General features: G+C 36.4%; 1 protein-coding gene across 14 annotated transcripts in view; it reads left to right on the top strand.

Moving 5' to 3' along the window:
• ATXN2 (ataxin 2) overlaps positions 1 to 19287 on the top strand; it is a 132820-nt gene that overhangs the window by 18328 nt on the left and 95205 nt on the right. For all 14 annotated transcript variants that reach the window (XR_005016201.1, XR_005016200.1, XR_005016202.1 and 11 more), the window contains exons 2-5: positions 14037 to 14073; positions 15885 to 15944; positions 16425 to 16496; positions 17084 to 17234. Coding sequence is in view for 10 of the 14 variants with exons in the window: in XM_036823297.1 (XP_036679192.1) it covers positions 14037 to 14073; positions 15885 to 15944; positions 16425 to 16496; positions 17084 to 17234 (320 nt within the window). In the remaining 4 variants the exon portion in view is untranslated. The remainder of the gene's footprint in view (positions 1 to 14036; positions 14074 to 15884; positions 15945 to 16424; positions 16497 to 17083; positions 17235 to 19287) is intronic.

The following is a 19287-nucleotide window of genomic DNA, read 5'->3' as shown; positions in this document are numbered from 1 at the left end:
CCGAATCTTCCGGAGCTTTTGGTATGTCTAGGTCGTATCTAATTGTGCATGGCTTTATGGCTAAGCCCCCTTATCCCTTCCTCGAAGTAAAACTTCGTTTGAAGAATTGTCCCTGCCCCCCGCCCCGCTGCACAATTCTAGTGTGTGCTGTAATATGAGGAAAATAATTGTATTAGCTAACAATTATTAAGCAGTTAATAATGTGCCAGGCATTGTTCTTAAGCCAAGTTGTCTATATGGAATATCATTTAATTTTCACAACCTAATGAGGAGTTATTATTATTTTTTTTGAGAACGTACTATTTTTGTCACCATTTTGTAGATCTTGAAATTAAGACACAAAGAGCTGAAGTCATGAGGTTAAGGTCACAGAGCTGGGAAGTGATAGGGCCAGAATTCGAACCCAAGGAGTTTGCAGCAAACTGAAATAAGTTCTTGTGGGGATGGTTCTTGAAACATTGATTCTAGATGATTATGTGGCTGCATTAATCTGGCGGTTGTTCTGTGTGAATTTAGAGTTGCCAGCCCTCAGTTTGCTAAAAAAACTCTAGCTTTTTATTATGTTTGGGTTGTCATGACCTGCTCCCTACTGCCATCTTGTTTGACTCATCTTTTCAGTGAGGAAGTAGTTATTCAATAAGTATTATAGAATTTCCCTTTCTAATAAAAAGACTGAAATGGGAAGAACAAAATGACTCACCTAATTGAGTTAACTTTAAGAACTGGAATTAGATTTCTAGTTTTTAGTTAATTGTCCTTTCTCTTGACAGCTGTAGTTTTTCTGTACTATAAAGAGAAATTGAATTAGTCAATATTTGTCATAATTCACATAAATTATACTGTATACTTAATTTATTCAACAATTCAGAGTACTTACTTTGTGCCAGGCTCTGTTCTTAAGCCCTGGGCACTCAGTGGTGAATGAGACAGAAGTGTTTGCCCTCATGAGGTATATATTCTGGAGGTGAGGGATGGACAGAGACAGAAAGAAAAAAAAGGAACATGTAATAAAATTTCAGTTATTAAGTGCTGTAATATACTAAGTATTAGTTACTTAAGTACTAAAACAGCAATATAATAGTAGTTGGGGAGCTACTTTTGATGGGTTGGTCTGGATAAGCGTCTCTGAGGAGGTGACATCTAAGTAACAAGAAGCAGTCAGCCATGTGAATATTTGGGGGAACAACATTATTACAACTCTATTGGAAGGGAGTTTGAGGTATGTAGTATTCTTACTATGCCAAAGAATATCAGTTTTATCCATACAAGTAGTCTGGTTCTAGAAATTTGGATCAGTGAAGTATTTTGACTACGTATATTTGTCACGCAGGCTTGTTCAAATAGTTGTAGAAAATGGTGAATGACATGTATAGGTGCCGTGTTGAAAAGTGGTGACGAATGACCAGAATGGTGAAAAATGAAAAAGTAAACAGTTCTTCAATTACATTGTCTGTTGGGAGTACCAGTAGAAATTGCATGTGTTTACCCCCCCCACCCCCGGCCCCACCACAAATTTTGAAACAATAATGGAAGGGAATTTTATTCTTAGATTATTTAATGTGTTGCAGTTATCAGGTGTGCTCTTGGATTGTTTATATATATTTTTTATTTGATAATTCCAGTGGTGAATGAGACAGGTACGGTATACATATGAAAATATGTTTTTAATTTTCTGTCCTAGACATAACCTCTGAAGTGTAAGCAGCCGAAGGCAAGGCTGTGTTCATTTTGCTTAGTCAGTAAATATCTGTTAAATGTAAAGTTTTAAAAAGCCACAATTTTTGAGTGCTTCCTCTGCGCCAGACTTTGTTTTTAAATTTTAAAACCTTAATGAGGTATAATTGACACACAGTAAATCCCACATTTTAAAGAGTACAATATAAGTTGTAATAAATTTTGACCAAATGAACGTGTATCTTTTGCATATTATTTGATCCTCAACAACCTTGTGACCTTTCTTATTATTTCCATTGTACAGATAAGCAAACTGGGGGCCACAGTGGTTAAGTAATAACCTTTCTGGGGTCACAGTAAGTGGCTGAGCCAAGATTTGAAATAGAGTTGTCTGAAAAGTGGCCCTTTGCCTTTTAGTATGCTCTGTGTTTTTAAGCACTGCACTCTGGAGTCCTAGTGCTTTCGGTTTCCCTTAGTCAAGGAATGTCTGAAATCTTTATAATTTATCCACAGTCCCTTCTTAGTTGTTTCTTTTGCTCTTGGTGTATTGATGTTGTCATTTGCAGCAAAAAAGAGTTTTAAATCTTGATCTCAAGTCCCGTTTATCTATTTTTTCATCTGTTGTTTGTGCTTTTAGTGTCATATCTGAGAATCCATTGCCAAATCCATTGAAGATTTATTCTCATGTTTTTTGCCCTAAGAATTTTATAGTTTTAGCTCTTACATTTACATCTTTAATCCATTTTGAGTTAATTTTTATATATGATATGCAGTAGGGGTCCAGATACATTCTTTTGCAGGTGGATATCCAGTTGGACCAGCACTATTTGTGAAAATACTAATCTTTCCCCATTGAATTGTCCTGGCACTTTTCTCAAAAATCAGTTGACCATAAATGGAAGAGTTTATTTCTGGACAGTTAATGCTATTTCATTGATCTGTATGTCTGTCCTTACGCCATTACCATGCTGTCTTGATTACTCTAGCCTCCCTAGATTATTTTGAAGCAATTCCTGACATCATGACATCTCTTCTGTAAATATTTCAGTATAGTATCTAAGAGAATGGAAACCATTATCACATTTTAAAAAATTAACATTAATTCCTTAGTATTTTTTAATGTCCCATTAGTTCAGGTTTTCCCTTTTTTGTCTCTTAAAAGAAAAACAAAACTCCTTTACTGAGGTATAATTAACATACAGTAAAATTCACCAATTTTAAGTGTATAATATAATGAATTTTTAACTTCACATTTATTTGGTTATAATTTACATACCATCAATTTCAAGTTTTTTTTAATACTATATTTATTTATTTATTTATTTTTGGCTGTGTTTGGGTCTTCGTTGCAGTGCATGGGCTTCTCACTGCAGTGGCTTCTCTTGTTGCAGAGCACGGGCTCTAAGCGCGCAGGCTACAGAAGTTGCAGCATTGCGGGCTCAGTAGTTGCAGCATGTGGGCTCTAGAGCGCAGGCTCAGTAGTTGTGGCGCATGGGCTTAGTTGCCCTGCGGCATGTGGGATCTTCCTGGACCAGGGATCGAACCTGTGTCCCCTGCATTGGCAGGTGGATTCTTAACCACTGCACCACGAGGGAAGTCCCTCAATTTTTTTTTTTTTAAGTTTAAGTTTTAGGGTTTCTTTGCATCTGCCTTTAGTTTGGGGGGGGGTGTGGCAGGTTTTTTGAGGTATAATTTACATACAGTAAACTCATCCTGTTTAAAGTTCTTTTTAGTTTTGACAAATGTGTATAGTCATATTGTCAATAACACAATTAAGATATACTACCCTATAAAGTTCCCTCTTGTGCCTTTATATTAATTAAATCCCCTCCCTTGACCCTCAGCCCTTAGAATCATTGATCTGATTTCTACATCTGTAGTGCCTTTCCAGAATGTCATGTAGATGGAATCATGGATTATGTAGCTTTTGGTGTCTGGCTTCTGCTTAGTCAGTAAACACAATGCTTTTGAAATTCATCCATGTTGTGTGTAGTATGTATCAGTAATTTGTAACTTTATAAACGAGAAGTATTCCATTGTTAAGGATATGCTACCACAGTTCGTGTATTCATTCACTAGGTAGTGGACATTTGGGTTGTTTTCAGTTTTTGGTTATTATGAATAAACTAGCTACTAACATTCATATTCATTCCTCTTGTATAATTACCTAGGAATGGGATTGCTGGGTTTTAAAAGTATGTTAAACTTTATAACAGACTGCCAAACTCTTTTCCAAAATGGCTGTACTGTTTTCCATTTCCACCAGCAGTGTATGAGAGTTTCAGCTTCTTGGTATCCTCACTGGCAGTTGGTATTGTCAGTCTTTAATTTTACCCAATAAATCTTATTTGGTTAAATGACTGTATAAGCCTTTTTTGCCCATTTATTGGGCTATTTGTCTTTTTTAAAATATTTATTTATTTATGGCTGCGTTGGGTCTTTGTTACTGCGTACGGGCTTTCTCTAGTTGTGGAGAGCGGGAGCTATTCTTCGTTGCGGTGCATGGACTTCTCATTGCAGTGGCTTCTCTTGATGCAGAGCATGGGCTCTAGGCGCACTGGCTTCGATAGTTGTGGCTCGTGGGCTCTAGAGCACAGACTCAGTAGTTGTGGCGCACGGGCTTAGTTGCTCTGCGGCATGTGGGATCTTCCCGGACCAGGGATCGAACCCGTGACCCCTGCATTGGCAGGCGGATTCTTAACTACTGTGCCACCAGGGAAGTCCAGGCTATTTGTATTATTAATAAGTTTTTTGTATATTCTGGGTAGAAGTCCATTATCAGACATATTTTGCAAATACTTCCTTGTCTGAGGATTGACTTTTTATTTTAACAGTGTCTTTTAAAAAATTCTTTATTGGAGTATAGGGTTGTGTTTTTTTTTATACCGATAACATACATTTTACCATCCTAACCATTTTTTTTTTAATTTATTTATTTATTTATTTGGCTGCACCGTGTCTTAGTTGCGGCACTAGGGATCTTCATTGCTGCATGGGGGATCTTTTAGTTGTGGCATGTGGGATCTTTAGTTGTGGCGTGCAAACTCTTAGTGTCAGCATGTGGGATCTAGTTCCCTGACCAGGGATCGAACCCAGGACCCCTGCATTGGGAGCATGGAGTCTTAGCCACTCTACCACCAGGGAAGTACCCTGGAGTATAGTTGATTTACAATGTTGTGTTAGTGTCAGGTGTACAGCGAAGTGAATCAGTTATATTAAATACATATACATATATCCACTCTTTTTTAGATTCTTTTCCCATATAGGCCATTACTTAACAGTGTCTTTAAAAGCACAGAATATTTTAAAATTTGATGAAGTCTGATTTGTCAATTTTTTGCTTTTATGGTTTATATTTTTTCTGTCTTCTCTGAAACCTTTGCCTAACCCGAGATCATAAAGGTTTACAACTATCATATGATCCAACAGTTCCACTTCTAGGTATTTATCCAAAGAGAATGAAAACACTTGAAAAGATATATGTACCACATGGTCATTGCAGCATTATTTACAATAGCCAAGATATGGAAACAATCTAAGTGAAATATATGTATACAATGGAGTATTACTCAGTCATAAAAGAGAACGAAATGTTGCTGTTTGCAACAACATGGATGGACCTCAAGAGCGTTATGCTAAGTGCAATAAGTCAGACACAGAAAGATACTGTAGGATCTCTCATATATGTGGTTATCTTAAAAAAAAACAAACTAAAAAACCAAGCTCATAGATACAGAGAGCAGATTGATGATAGCCATAGGCAGGGGGTGGGGGGTGGGAGAAATTTTTTTTTAAGTTTTATTTAAACCTTTTATGATTAGGTGATTGATCCATTTTGAGTTAGCCTTCTAAGCTTTCTTCTAGTAGGGTTTTTTTGGTAGATTCTCTGCATAATAATCGTGTTGTCTTTTATTAAAGACAGTTTTCCTTCTTCTTGTCCAAACATTGTGCCTTTTATTTCTTTTTCTTACATTATTACGTAAGCTAGAACCTCCAGTTCGAGTGTCTCATCATTTTATTTTTCTTTTACAGTTTGTTCTAATGAGGGCTCACATGAGGTTCACAAGTTGTTTGCTATGTCTCAGGTCTGTTTTAATCTACAGTTTACCTTACCTCTTCATCATTTTATCCTGGGTGCTTTTGATTTGGTGGTCACTACAAAGTCCTTGTCTTTCTGGAACTTGCTCATAGTATTGTCATCAAATGTACATTAGTAAAATACCTTAATTTTTTTTTTCCCCAATAGGTGGATCGACCTCAATTGAATTGCATTGTAAGACCTAAAAATAATTAAATGAGAGCAAGAGTACTTTCATGACATTTCTCAATTATGTGTACATTAAACTTTTGTGGAAAGTATATAGTGCTAGTAAGTTTCTTGTAGAAGTACTAGTTTGTGTAAAACAGCAGTAGACTTTATTTTTTATTTTTTTTATTTTTTAGTTAATTTATTAGGCCGTGCTGGGTCTCCATTGCGGCGCTCGGGCTTCTCCAGTTGCGGTGCAACGGCTGCAGAGCATGCAGGCTTAGTTGCGGTATTGTGGGATCTTAGTTCCCCAACCAGGGATCGAACCCGGGCCCCCTGCATTGGGAGTGCGGAGTCTTAACCACTGGACCACCAGGGAAATCCCCAGTAGACTTTATTTTTAGATTGCACTTATTGACATTGCAGCCACATTTTTTCAGTTCAGAGGTCAGCAAATTCTGCTTGTAATGACCCAGATATTTTAGGCTTTATGAGCCGTGTAACTTGTCTGTTGCATATTGTTCTTGGCTTTTTTTTTTTTTTTTAACGCTTTAAGAACTTAAAACCATATTCACTCAAAGCCCAGACAAAAAAAGGTTTGTGGGCTGTAGTTTGCTGATGCTTGATTTAGAGAATTATTACAGATGGTCCCTGACTTAGGACAGTGTGAAAGCAATAAGCGTTCAGTAGACACCCTACTTCGAATTTTGAATTTTGATCTTTTCCCAGGTTAGCTTTATGTGGTATACTCTCTCGTGATGTTGGTCAGTGGCAGCGAGCTGCAGCCACACGATTACGAGCGGTAAAGCACTTACAACCATTCTGTACCCGTGTAATCACTCTGGTTTTCACTTTCAGGACAGCGTTCAGTAAATTACATGAGATCTTCAACACTGTGATAAAATGGGCTTTGTGTTAGATGGTTGTGCCCAAGTGTAGACTAATGTAAGTGCTCTGAGCACATTTAAGGTAGGCTAGGCTAAGCTATGATGATCGGTAGGTTAGATATATACATGTATTTTCGACTTTCAGCTTACACCATAGGTTTATCAGGACATAATCCCATCATAAGTTGAGGAAGATCTTTAGTTTGAAAGCTTTCATGTTCATTTTTTTCTTTCTTCTCTGACTGGGCTTGTTAATTCGTTAAATATTTATTGTGTATATCATATGTGAAGCACAGTTCCTCTGTGCTAATTTTGGTAGATGGTAAAAAGATGGACAAGATCCTGTCTGCCAGTCTTGGTTATTTAGCTTTCATTTCATCCAAGAGCTCCTGATTGAGACCACAAATGGGTTTTGAAATCCAGGAGTTTCTTTGGCTACGTGATGTGCCTTTTGGGATGGCATCTGTTCTGGTACCGCCTAATTTTCTCAAAGGCATTGGCTGCTGACCACACGGTTTTCTCTAGTGTGGGGCTGTGACTCCCTGGAGGAGCCATCATTATCTGCTTTGCACAAAAGCACCATGTTGTCAGGTGATGGCCCTGAGTAGTGGGCATATGATAGGTTCACTGGTAACTATAATGCAGAGCAGATTATGCTAAATTCCAGTCTAGAGAGTTGAAGAGAGCACCATGTATTTGATTGGGATGGCATAATCCAAGGAAGGCTTCTTGAAAAGGTGGCATTTAAGGCTGGGCAAGTTTTTTTATTACAAAAATTTAAAGATATTTTGGACAATAAAGTAGATAGAAGTTAATCATTCACAGTTCTTAATTTTAAAAAATTTTGTTTATAAATAACTTTAGAGTTATAGAAAAGTTTCAACAATTGTACAAAGAATTCTTCTATACTCTTCACCTATATTCTTCAAGGAACTTTTCACTCCATTTTTTCATTTTCTCTCTCGTTAAAATTAATACATACATACATAATTAATATAAAATTTAAGTAGTTTTATTAAACATATGAGAGACATGCCCCTTAGTTCTAAATACTTCAGAGTGTATTTCCTTATAACAAGGATATTCTCTTACAAAACCACAGTACAATTGTCAAAATAAGGAAATTAATATTGTGCCAAATTATTATCTATTGACCTTATTCAGATTTTACTAATTGGTCTTCTAATGTTCTTTACAACCCCCCCCCCACCCCCCCAAAAAAAATCTGGTCTAAGAACCAATCCAGGTTTATATGTTAAATTCAGTTGTCATGTCTTGTTGGTCTCCTTTAATCTGAAGTAGTTCCTTAGTCTTTCGTGATTTGACACTTGGATATTGCAGGTTATTTTGTAGAAGTCCCTCAACTAGGGTTTGTCTGATGTTTCCTCATGATTAGATTCAGTTTATACATTTTTGGCGAGAATACTGCAGAAGTGATGCATGTGTTCTCATTGCCTGAGAGGAGGTGAATGATGTACATTTATCCCATTGCTCATGCTGTTAGCTTTGGTCACTTGATTAGGATGGTGCTGGGCTCCTTTTCTACAAAGTTATTTTTCACTTTGTCATTAATCAGTATCTTGTGAGGAGTTGCTTTGTGATTATGTAAATATCCTGTTTCTACTTTACTAGATTAGCATTCATTGGTGATTTTTGCCTGAAACAGTTATTACTGTGGTGGTTACCAAATGGTATCCTTCTAATTCCATCATTCCTTCTACATTTATTAGTTGGAGTTCAGTTGTCAGGTTGATAGTATGACAAGGAAATGGAGCATGAGACAACTCTCTAGGTGAAGGAGCAGGGCTCTGGGTCAGGATGGTACAGATAATTTCTGTGAAGAGTTCATCTCCATTGGCCCAGGACTTATGTGAAAATGGCACACAGAGTCCAGCTGGAATGCCTCTTCCTTCTTCCTGATGAATTGACCTTTTTATCATTATAAAATGTCCCTCTTTATCTCTAGTGATATTTTTTTTTGTTTTAAAGCCTATGTTGTCTGATATTAGTATACCCACTCTAGCTTTCTTGTTTGATGCTATGTCTTTTTCCATCTTTTTACTTTCAATCTATTTATATCTTTCAGTCTAAAGTATCTCTTTTATAGACAGTTTGTAGTTGGATCTTCTTTTTTTTTTTTTTTTAATCAAGTTAGCCTATGTTAAGCAATGATTTTACCAATTTACTCTCAGTTGCCTTTGACCACAGTCTGCACTGTTTCTGAGAGCACCCTTAGGCATGAACTTCTCTACGCACTGTTGCAAATGAATTTCATTTGGAGCTTACCTTTTTTAAAAAAATTTATTTTTTTATGTTTGTTTGTTTGTTTATGGCCCCTGTGTGGCGTACGGGATCTTAGTTCCCTGACCAGGGATTGAACCCGGGCCCTCGGCAGTGAAAGTGCAGAGTCCTAACCACTGGACCGCCAGGGAATTCTCTGTTTTTTTAAATTGTGGTAAAATATACATAACACGGAAGTTACTGTTTTAACCATTTTTAAATGTGTGGTTCACTGTCATTAAGTACATTCCAGTTGTTGTACTACTACCACCTCTATTAAGTTCTAAAACATTTTCACCCCCAAAGGAAGCCCTATACACATTAAGCATTTGCTTCTAATTCCAACAGTCCCCCAGCCCCTGGGATCTACCATTCTACTTTCTATTTCTATGAATTTGAGTACTCTGTGTATCTTACATAAGTAGAATCATGTAATAGTTGTCCTTTTGTGTATGTCTTATTTCACTTTGCATGTCTTCAGGGTTCATTCATGTTGTAGCATGTATCAGAACTTCATTTAAGACTGAATAATATTCCATTGTATGGATGGTACCACATTGTGTTTATACATTCGTCAGTGGACATTTGGTTTTTTCCCACCTTTTGCCTTTTGTGAATAAAGCTGCTCTGAACATTGGTGTACAAATATATGTTAAAATCTCTGCTTCCAGTTATTTTGGGTATACATTCAGAAGTGAGATTCCTGGATCATATGATAATCCTATGTTTAGTTTTTTGAGGAACTGCCATACTGTTTTCCACAGTAGCTGCACAGTTTTGCATTCCTAGAAACAGTGTACAAGAGTTCCAGTTTCTCCACATTTTTGTCAACACTTGTTATTTTCTGTTTATAATAGCCATTGTTTGTTTGTTTATAATAGCCATCGTAGCTCATTGTGGTTTTGATTTGTATTTTCCTAATTACCAGTGTGATTTGAACATCTTTTCATGTGCTTGTTGGCCAACTGTATAAACTTCTTTGGAGAAATGTCTATTCAAGTCTTTTGCCCATTTTTGAACTGAGTTGTATGTTTTTTTTGATGTCGAGTTGTAGGAGTTCTTTATGTATTCTAGATATTAACCCGTTATGAGATGTATGCAGGTATTTTCTACTGTTCTGTGGGTTGTCTTTTTACACTCTGATACTGTTTTTTGCACAAAAGTTTTTAATTTTGATGAAATCCTTTTTATACATATTTTTTCTTATGTTGTATGCCTTTGGTGTCACAGTTAATAAATTATTGCCAAATTCAAGGCCATGAAGATTTTCCCTTTTTTTTTTTCCTAGGAGTTTCATAGTTTTAGCTCTTAAATTTAGGTCTTTGGTGCCTTTTTGGGGGGGGGGGGGCGGGGCTGCGTTGTGTCTTAGCTGCGGCAGGTGGGATCTTTCATTGCAGCGCGCAGGCTTCTCTCTAATTGTGGTGCATGGGCTACGTTGCCCCACGGCATGTGGGATCTTAGTTCCCCGACCAGGGCTCAAACCCGCGTCCCCTGCATTGGATGGTGGATTCTTAACCAGTGGACCACCAGGGAAGTCCCCAGAATCATTTGTTGAAGAGACCTTCCTTTGAATGATCTTGACCCCCTTGTTAATAATCAATTGCCCGTAAATATGAGGGTTTATTTCTGGGCTCTGTATTCTATGCCATTGGTTTTTTTTTTTTTTTTTTTTTAATAATATAGTTCTTTTTTTTTTTTTTTTTTATTTATTTATTTTGGCTGTGTTGGGTCTTCGTTTCTGTGTGAGGGCTTCCTCTAGTTGCGGCAAGCGGGGGCCACTCTTCATCGCGGTGCGCGGGCCTCTCACTATCGCGGCTTCTCTTGTTGTGGAGCACAGGCTCCAGACGCGCAGGCTCAGTAGTTGTGGCTCACAGGCCCAGCTGCTCCGTGGCATGTGGGATCTTCCCAAACCAGGGCTCGAACCCGTGTCCCCTGCATTGGCAGGCAGATTCTCAACCACTGCGCCACCAGGGAAGCCCTATGCCATGGGTTTTTATGTCTGTCCTTAGGCCGGGACCACACTCTTTAGATTACTGTAGCTTTGTGATGAGTTTTGAAATTGGGAAGCCACACTTTGCTTTTGATTTTCGTGTATCTTTAAATGTATAATAATTTTTCCTGCATATTTTGTTTTCTTCACATGCCATTATTTGTAGAAGGAACTGTCATCTCTTAAGTCAAATTTACCACATTCTGGATTTAACGGACTTGTAACCTCATGGTATCAGTTAATTTACTCTTCTACCCAATGTTCCCTGTAAATTGGTAGATCTATACACTTGATTAAATCCAGGCTTCCATTGTGTCATATCCGAAGGCTTTTTTTTTGACTTAAGGAAATTGTAAAAAACAAGAAGAACGATATAATGAACCCCTGCACACCCATCACCTGGCTTCAGCAGTTACCAACTCATGCCAGTCTTTTTTCATTTATAGCCCCATCTATTTTCTCCCTCCTGTATTATTTTGAAGCAAAATGAACTCTTTATTATTATTTTTGTAAATTTCTTTATATTAATTTGACTAGCATTTTGAATCACATTTTAACCTCATGTTCAGTGGTTATTGGAAATTTAGAATCCTGGATATTGTTGTTTTGCTAAATCTGATCTGTCACATTATAGGTATATTTAGGATTAAGATATGATCTTAGCTTTTTTTGAGTCTTTTTGTTTGTTTTTTACTGTATGAAATATTAGAATGCTTTTTCTGAAATACTAAAGGAAAAGAGTAAAAGTCAAGCATAATCTGAGTGGATCCAAAATGAAAAAAACAAGAATGAACGTGGGCTTTACCAGTTTCAGAGAATGTTACTGTGGTATGCTAACATTCCCTTTGGGTGTCCACCCACCTCGTAGATCAGTGGAAATCAGTGGTTTCTATACTGATTTTGTACCACTTTTATATCACTCTGAGTCTTTTATTTTCCTTACTGACCAGTTTGTTCTACTAAGTAAACTGTATTGTTGAAACAATTGCTCTTTATTAGTCAAAGATACAACTGTACAATCAATAAAAAAATAATGTGACTTCTGTAACGGAGTTTTATGTTTTACATTCTTTTAAATAGTATTGTGGGGATGCTGCATAAGTTTAAGGGCACTTAATTCGTGTCATTTGTTTAAGTCTTTTACCTGTGGCATCACAGCAACCACTAGGATAAGATAAAATGGCAAGACGTAGCCATTATTTTATAGTCTTTGACGGGACTTCCCTGGTGCTCCAGTGGCTAAGACTCCATGCTCCCAATGCAGGCGGCCAGGGTTCAATCTCTGGTCAGGGAACTAGATCCCACATGCCGCAAATAAGAGTTCGCATGCCGCAACTAAAGATCCCACACGCGGCAACGAAGATCCCGCATGCCACAACTAAGACCCAGCGCAGCCAAACAAATAAATAAACAAATAAATAAACAAAATCTGTTTGTCTTTGGCTGCAGACTACAAATAAATAGAGAAACAGTACATTCAAATGGTATTTGAAAGATGTAGAAATTGGGTTAGGCTTTATTGTCAAGTTTATTCCTTGTGATACAATGTCAGAAAGGCAACATAACCTAGAAATGAAAAGTCTATACTTTGGATCACCTGGTTTAAATACCAGCTTTACTACTCTTGAACTGGATGATTTTGGTCAAGATATTTAGCTGCTAAGGTACAGTTTCCTTACCTGTAAAGTAGGGGAGAGATTTGACATAATGCTTACCATAGTGTCTGGTTTGTAATGTTTTATAAATGATAAATTATTGGTCATATTCCTTAGACTTTAGGAATTTCTCTATCTGTGCTGTGTGAGAGGTAGAATGTTAGAAGTGGAAGGAATCTCAGGTGATTTGATTGAAGACATTATTTTCTTTCTTTCTTTCTTTTTTTTTGGCCATGCCACATGGCACGTGGGATCTTCCCCGACCAGGGATTGAACCCACGCCCCCTGCATTGGGAGCACGGAGTCTTAACCACTGGACCACCAGGGAAGTCCAAAGACATTACCTTCTAGATGAGAGAAGGTAGATGAGAGTTGGAGACAAAATCAGCTGACATCAGAGTGCTAATATCAGTCCTGCTTTTCTGAGAATTGGCACCATTCATACTGCTGGGCTTTTTCACCTGAATTGTGCTTCTCTTTGAATGTTTGAAGTTTGTGGCTTTATTTGAGTGTTGTGATTATTTTATTAGAATGAGATTCCCATACTGTTACTCAAGAGTAACTAATTTTACTTTATTAATTTTTTTTATCATTTCATAAAGGGCCTGATTTTTTCCATTGGAGCAAGCCTTACAGTGTATTATGTTTTCTAAGTTCACTTGAAAATAGAGTTCATGTTACTGGAAATTACTTGACAACTGATGTTGGTGTACTGCACTATTTCAGAGGGAGGGGTTTGGCAGGGAAAGGCACTTGTTATATAGATCCTGACAGAGGCACTTATTATTTAAAGTGAAATTTTTTTGAATGATTCAACTTATTTTCAAATGTCTTTCTGCAGTTGTAAACACAGTACCTATTTTTAGAGGTGAGGGGAAAATATGGGCAGTAACTTGATGTTAGTCAAATATGTCAGTTAAATCAGGAATATAATCTATATTTTGCTCCTGGGTAGCTTTTTATAACAGAGTGAGTGGTTACTTTTGGAGTAGAGATTATTATATTTGGTATTGGTTATTTCTTTAAATAGGTTGTTTTTATTTTTACTTTATTTCATTTTGATTGTGGTCACATTTCTTTCCTCCTTCCTCCCTCCCTTGACCCCTACCTGTTCTGGGCCTCTGAGCCAGCAAAGCGCAGCGAGAGTCATACTTATGTAGCCTTTATACTTAATATTAGATGAGCCCTCCCCACAGATAGCCTGTGTGTTTTTGGATGGAATTATAAGATATTTCAAATTTGAAAAAATTTTTAGCTTGTTTAGCTTTGTTGAATTTCATAAATATAACATTTAATCTTTTCAGAGGCCGAAACAGTAGCAAAGGACTGCCTCAATCTACGGTGAGTAAGTTTAATGTTACTTGTTTGGAAAAATTGATAACTAAAATGTGATTTCTAAACCACAGACCAAAAGCCAAGGCCAAAAAATAAATAAATAAATTGCCTTCTATCTCAGATAACCTTTGCAGATTAATACGGTTAGCTGTAAGACCATTAGCTATATCTGTTGGGGTTTTTTTAAATATAAATTAATTTATTTATGGCTGTGTTGGGTCTTCGTTGCTGCTCACGGGCTTTCTCTAGTTGCGGTGAGCCGGGGCTACTCTTCATTGTGGTGCGTGGGCTTCTCGTTGTGGTGGCTTCTCTTGTTGCGGAGCACGGGCTCTAGGCGCGCGGGCTTCAGTAGTTGCAGCGTGTGGGCTCAGTAGTTGTGGCTTGCAGGCTCTAGAGTGCAGGCTCAGTAGTTGTGGCACATGGGCTTAGTTGCTCCGTGGCATGTGGGATCTTCCCGGACCAGGGCTCGAACCTGTGTCCCCTGCATTGGCAGGCGGATTCTTAGGACTTCCACCTGCCACCAGGGAAGTCCTATCTGTTGTTTTTTAATGGTGACTCCATGTGTAAAATGCAGAATTATCTGTAAATTATATTTTTATTTTTCATGCTTAATAATAACAACTCATTTGTTCTTTTATAAATGACTAAAGGCAAATACAAATGATTAATGAGATAAATGGAACACTAGGACTGGAGTTTTCAAAACTTTGGGGTTTTGTTTTTGAAATAATGTGCTATCTTTTATTCATTTTTCTCCCTGGAAAAGGGCCTTCTGGTTTTAAATTTTGGAACTTTATCAGTGAAATTAAACTGGGCACAAAGGACAGAATGTGCAAGTTCCACAAGATGCAAGAAATATAAATGAGAAGTTGTCACTATTTTTTGAGACTTCGCCTTTATTGTGGACAGATTTTCTTCTTCAGAATCAGGACACATGCTTATGTAGTGTGTAATAAGGAGTGATGTGGTTTATTATACCTTAGAGCAATATCATTGATTCAGATATGCTAAGAGAAGATAGTCAAGGGTCTTCTACAGAGGTTCCCCTTCCACCCCATTTGTTTTATTTTGTTTTATTTTTTTTTTTAAGCATAGGATTGATTGATTGATTTATGGCTGCATTAGGTCTTCATTGCGGTGCACAGGCTTCTCATTGCAGTGGCTTCTCTTGTTACGGAGCACGGGCTGTAGGCGTGCAGGCTTCAGTAGTTGTGTCTTGTTGTCTCCAGAGCTCAGGCTCAGTAGTTGTGGCGCATGGGCTTAGTTGTTCCGTGATATGTGGGATCCTCCCGGACCAGGGCTGGAACCCGTATCCCCTGCATGGACAGGTGGATTCCCAACCACTGAGCCACCAGGGCAGTCCCTACCCCATTTATTTTTTAAGGTATATTTAACCCTATTTAGTGTACAGTTCTGTGAGTTTTGATGTATACAATTGTGTAACCACCATCACAGTCAAGGTAATAGAACAGTTTATCACCTCCAGAAATCCCTCATGCCAGTTTGTAGTGAATCCTACTCTTCAGTCATTGACCTGTCTTCTGTTCCTGTGGTTTTGTCTTTCCTCATATACGGAAGTTCACTTTTGCTTTTTTGTATCATGTATAGTCAAAACATTGTTAGTTGTTATGACTGATTTCACTTTTGAAAACTTACTCCATAAGGAGGCAAAAGATTGTAGTAAACCAAATCTCCCTTTAATGAGTGTAAGGTATTATAAACCTAAGTAAATATTTTGTAACAAAAGAAGTGTTAACTTTAATATATATACAAAGATAAATAATGAGTTCCAATAATGTTTTTTCTTAATATTCCAGATTTCTTTTGATGGAATCTATGCAAATATGAGGATGGTTCATATACTTACATCAGTTGTTGTAAGTTATCAGAGTATTGGGGAGAAACTGCCTTGTGAGTGGAATAAAATAATTTCATGAAGTTAAAATGTGAATGATTCTCAAAGTAACATTTCTTAGGTCATGTTTAATCAGGATGATTTAGAAAACAGATGAGAACTCTATTCAAGCCATTGCAACTCACTATAAAAGCGTTCTTGTTAACCCTGCTGTGTACGAAATAATGTTACTAGTTGATTGTCTTTAGTGCATTATTTTGTCACTTAATAAAACTGGAGTCAAAAATACTAAATTTCACTACTTAAACTTATACTGCAGACTCTGAGCAAGGCCTCCTGAAGAATTTTGAGAATTTGGTGTATTAATGTTTTAAAATTTTTTTATTCTGTCAGTGGTTACCTAATATGTTGAATGAAGCTATTAAAAAGTAAAATGAAAGCAGTTATCCCCCATGACTGCATAGCACAGTGTTTCTTTGATAAATTAATTGTATGTTTTTAGGGATCCAAATGTGAAGTACAAGTGAAAAACGGAGGTATATATGAAGGAGTTTTTAAAACATACAGTCCTAAGGTAATTTTTACTTTTTTTCTTTGTTTTAAATGTAAAACCCCTTGAATCATCAACTACTGTATATGTTTGTGTGACTTCCTTGTAGTGTTTATTAGTTTCTGATTTAGCAGTTTATAGTTGTGAGGCAGGTATGTGTGTCACATTTTCATGCTTAGTACTTTACCTTTAATGTGCTTTTTAAAACCACTTTGAATGATTTCGCTCTTCAGTTTCAAGTACTGATTACTTTATAGACGGGTTTGTGTATTCAAAAAGACTTCTTGCTCTTTTTGCTTATTAAAATATTTTCTGTCTTTGCAAGTATTATGGACTAGAAGAGTGATCTGGCGTTTCATTGTTTTCCTCTTTACCACTATTGTGCTTAAGACAGACCATGGTAGTAAAGACCAACTTTTAGATGAGAGGATTTTTGAATATTGGAATAGATAGTAGATCATATTTCTGAGAAAAAGGTATGATTATAAGGATCTCTTGAGATAATTTTTTACCAAAGGCATATAAGAAATAGTACCTTGATGTGCTAAAGAATTCATGTCAGATTTTATTTTATAAATGTTTTGAATATTTACTTATGTTATTCTTTCTAGTGTGATTTGGTACTTGATGCTGCGCATGAGAAAAGTACAGAATCCAGTTCGGGGCCAAAGCGTGAAGAAATAATGGAGAGTATTTTGTTCAAGTGTTCAGATTTTGTTGTGGTACAGTTTAAAGATATGGACTCCAGTTATGCAAGAAGAGGTGAGTTTTGATTTCCTAAATATGCTTTATGGTTTATTAGATATATTCAGGCAAAGACTCTCTGCACTAATCATACAGACTTTTCTTTTTTCTTTTTCTTTCTTTTTTTTTTTAAGAAATAAGGGCTTTTTTGATTAAGACAAATGGAAATATTAATGCACTTTTGCTGGAAAATATTTAAAACCTCGGGGGAAGATTCCTTGGTACTTTTGGTAGGATAAATAATGAGAGTTTGTATTCTATTAAAAAACAGTTTGTAAAGAATTTTCTAAAGATTTATGATCAAGAATGCTACTGATTATACTCAACTAAAAATTTCTTGTCCCATTTGACTTACAGTGTTTTAGCTTATACGTTTTTAGTTTTATAATGTTTATAAATAATACTTATAGTTTTACTATGCTTGTTGTTCTATAAATACTTTAGTTTTTTAATTTGTAAAGAAATCAAAGCACAGGGCTAAGGGAGAAGGGCAGAGAGCTATGGATAGAAAATGATTGTCTAATGAAGTTGAAAAACGTAAGGAAGTAGAACACGTATACTGGAAGAAACATTCAGAGTATGGGACTATGTTTTAAGAGTATAAAAGCAGTGATGTAGTTATGTTAAAATTTAGTCTGTTTCAGGTGTCTATTGAGGAGGAAAATATGGGCATTGCTGTTACTCATTTGGAGAGCATACTCCGCAGTATTGAGTGTTCAATAACACATTGAAAGGCTCTCCTGAGCAATTTTGAAATTGGTTCTAAAATTCTCAAATGATTTTTTTGGGGGTGGGGTTCAAATTCTGTAGTCATTTCTATTGCAAATTATAACAGCAGTTTTTGATTTTCATTATTCAGTCTATACCAACAGTTGTTTTCATTGTTGCACTGATTCTTCTATGCTGTTACTTAGAAATTACAAGCCTCCAGAAAGTTAAAGCCTTTCTCTTGGACCTCTTAATAAGGTTTTCACCTTTAGTTAGATTGCTTTTTCAGAAGCTAGCCAGGCTAGGTACTCTGAAACTGCTTTTGCGTTGCTGATGAAAGCACTGTTCTGATCTTGTATTTTCCTAATTGTCTGTGTCTTTGATTCATAACTCTTTTGTCTAAGAGTCCTTCAGTGGCCCGTACAAGGAAACAAGTCTTTTTTTAGTGACTGCCTTTGGAGTTGATTATGTTTATGTCCAGGAGCACAAAATTATTTATATTTATACTTACACTATTGAAGTATTTCACTGTTTTAAATTTAAAAAGTGACTTGGATCATAAGTCAAAAGGAAAAATAAAATTTTAGTTGAATTTATCACTTAGCACTCTGGAAAAAGTATTGGCAACAACAGCAACAGACGTTCCCTGGTCTATTGGGTACCAGGCCATTTAGCTAAAAGCCATTCACAGTATGCTTTGGTTTTTGTTCTTAAAGGGAATTGGCATTTCCCAAGTTTGGACTTTGTAAATATTACTTGAAGACATGTGTAGTATCCATCCCATTCATTGATCCTCTTAAACATTTATGTATTTAAATTTTTACTTTATTTTGTTTATTATTTTATTATGCCTTTATTTCTCAGGTAATTTGTGTTTATTGTAGAAAGCCAAGAAAATACAAATCAGAGCAACAGCTTTGACAGCGTTCAGTACACTCATAAGGGGATGAATGTATTTTACTATGTACATAAATAGTTTTTTTGATGAGGACATCTAGTAGTGGAGTAATTTCAGGTATTTTATTTAAAGACTGTAGTGGTTTAGTGAATTATACAATTCTGTCCAGTGCATAGTATCCTGAAAATAGTATTAAGTCATGTGTTTAGAATTTCAGTTCTCTTAATCCTGATTCTTAACACTACCCTGGCAGAAGTTGCCTCTATAAAAGTATTATTTTGGAGATACTATAGAGAAAAATTTTTTAGAGTAATTAATTGGCATGATTTATTGTGAAAATTAAGGCACTTAGTACTGCTTTTAGATTTATATTATTTTGTGTTAAACACATACTCAGATTTCTAGTCTCCTTGAGTAAAGGAAGGTAGGATTTAACTAGTGATTCTTAGTGCTGGTTTCACATTT

The sequence above is a fragment of the Balaenoptera musculus genome, chromosome 14 (genome assembly GCF_009873245.2).
Source record: "Balaenoptera musculus isolate JJ_BM4_2016_0621 chromosome 14, mBalMus1.pri.v3, whole genome shotgun sequence".
Taxonomy (NCBI): domain Eukaryota; kingdom Metazoa; phylum Chordata; class Mammalia; order Artiodactyla; family Balaenopteridae; genus Balaenoptera; species Balaenoptera musculus.
Note: the sequence above shows the minus strand (reverse complement) of the source record. Positions and strands in the feature narration are given on the sequence as shown.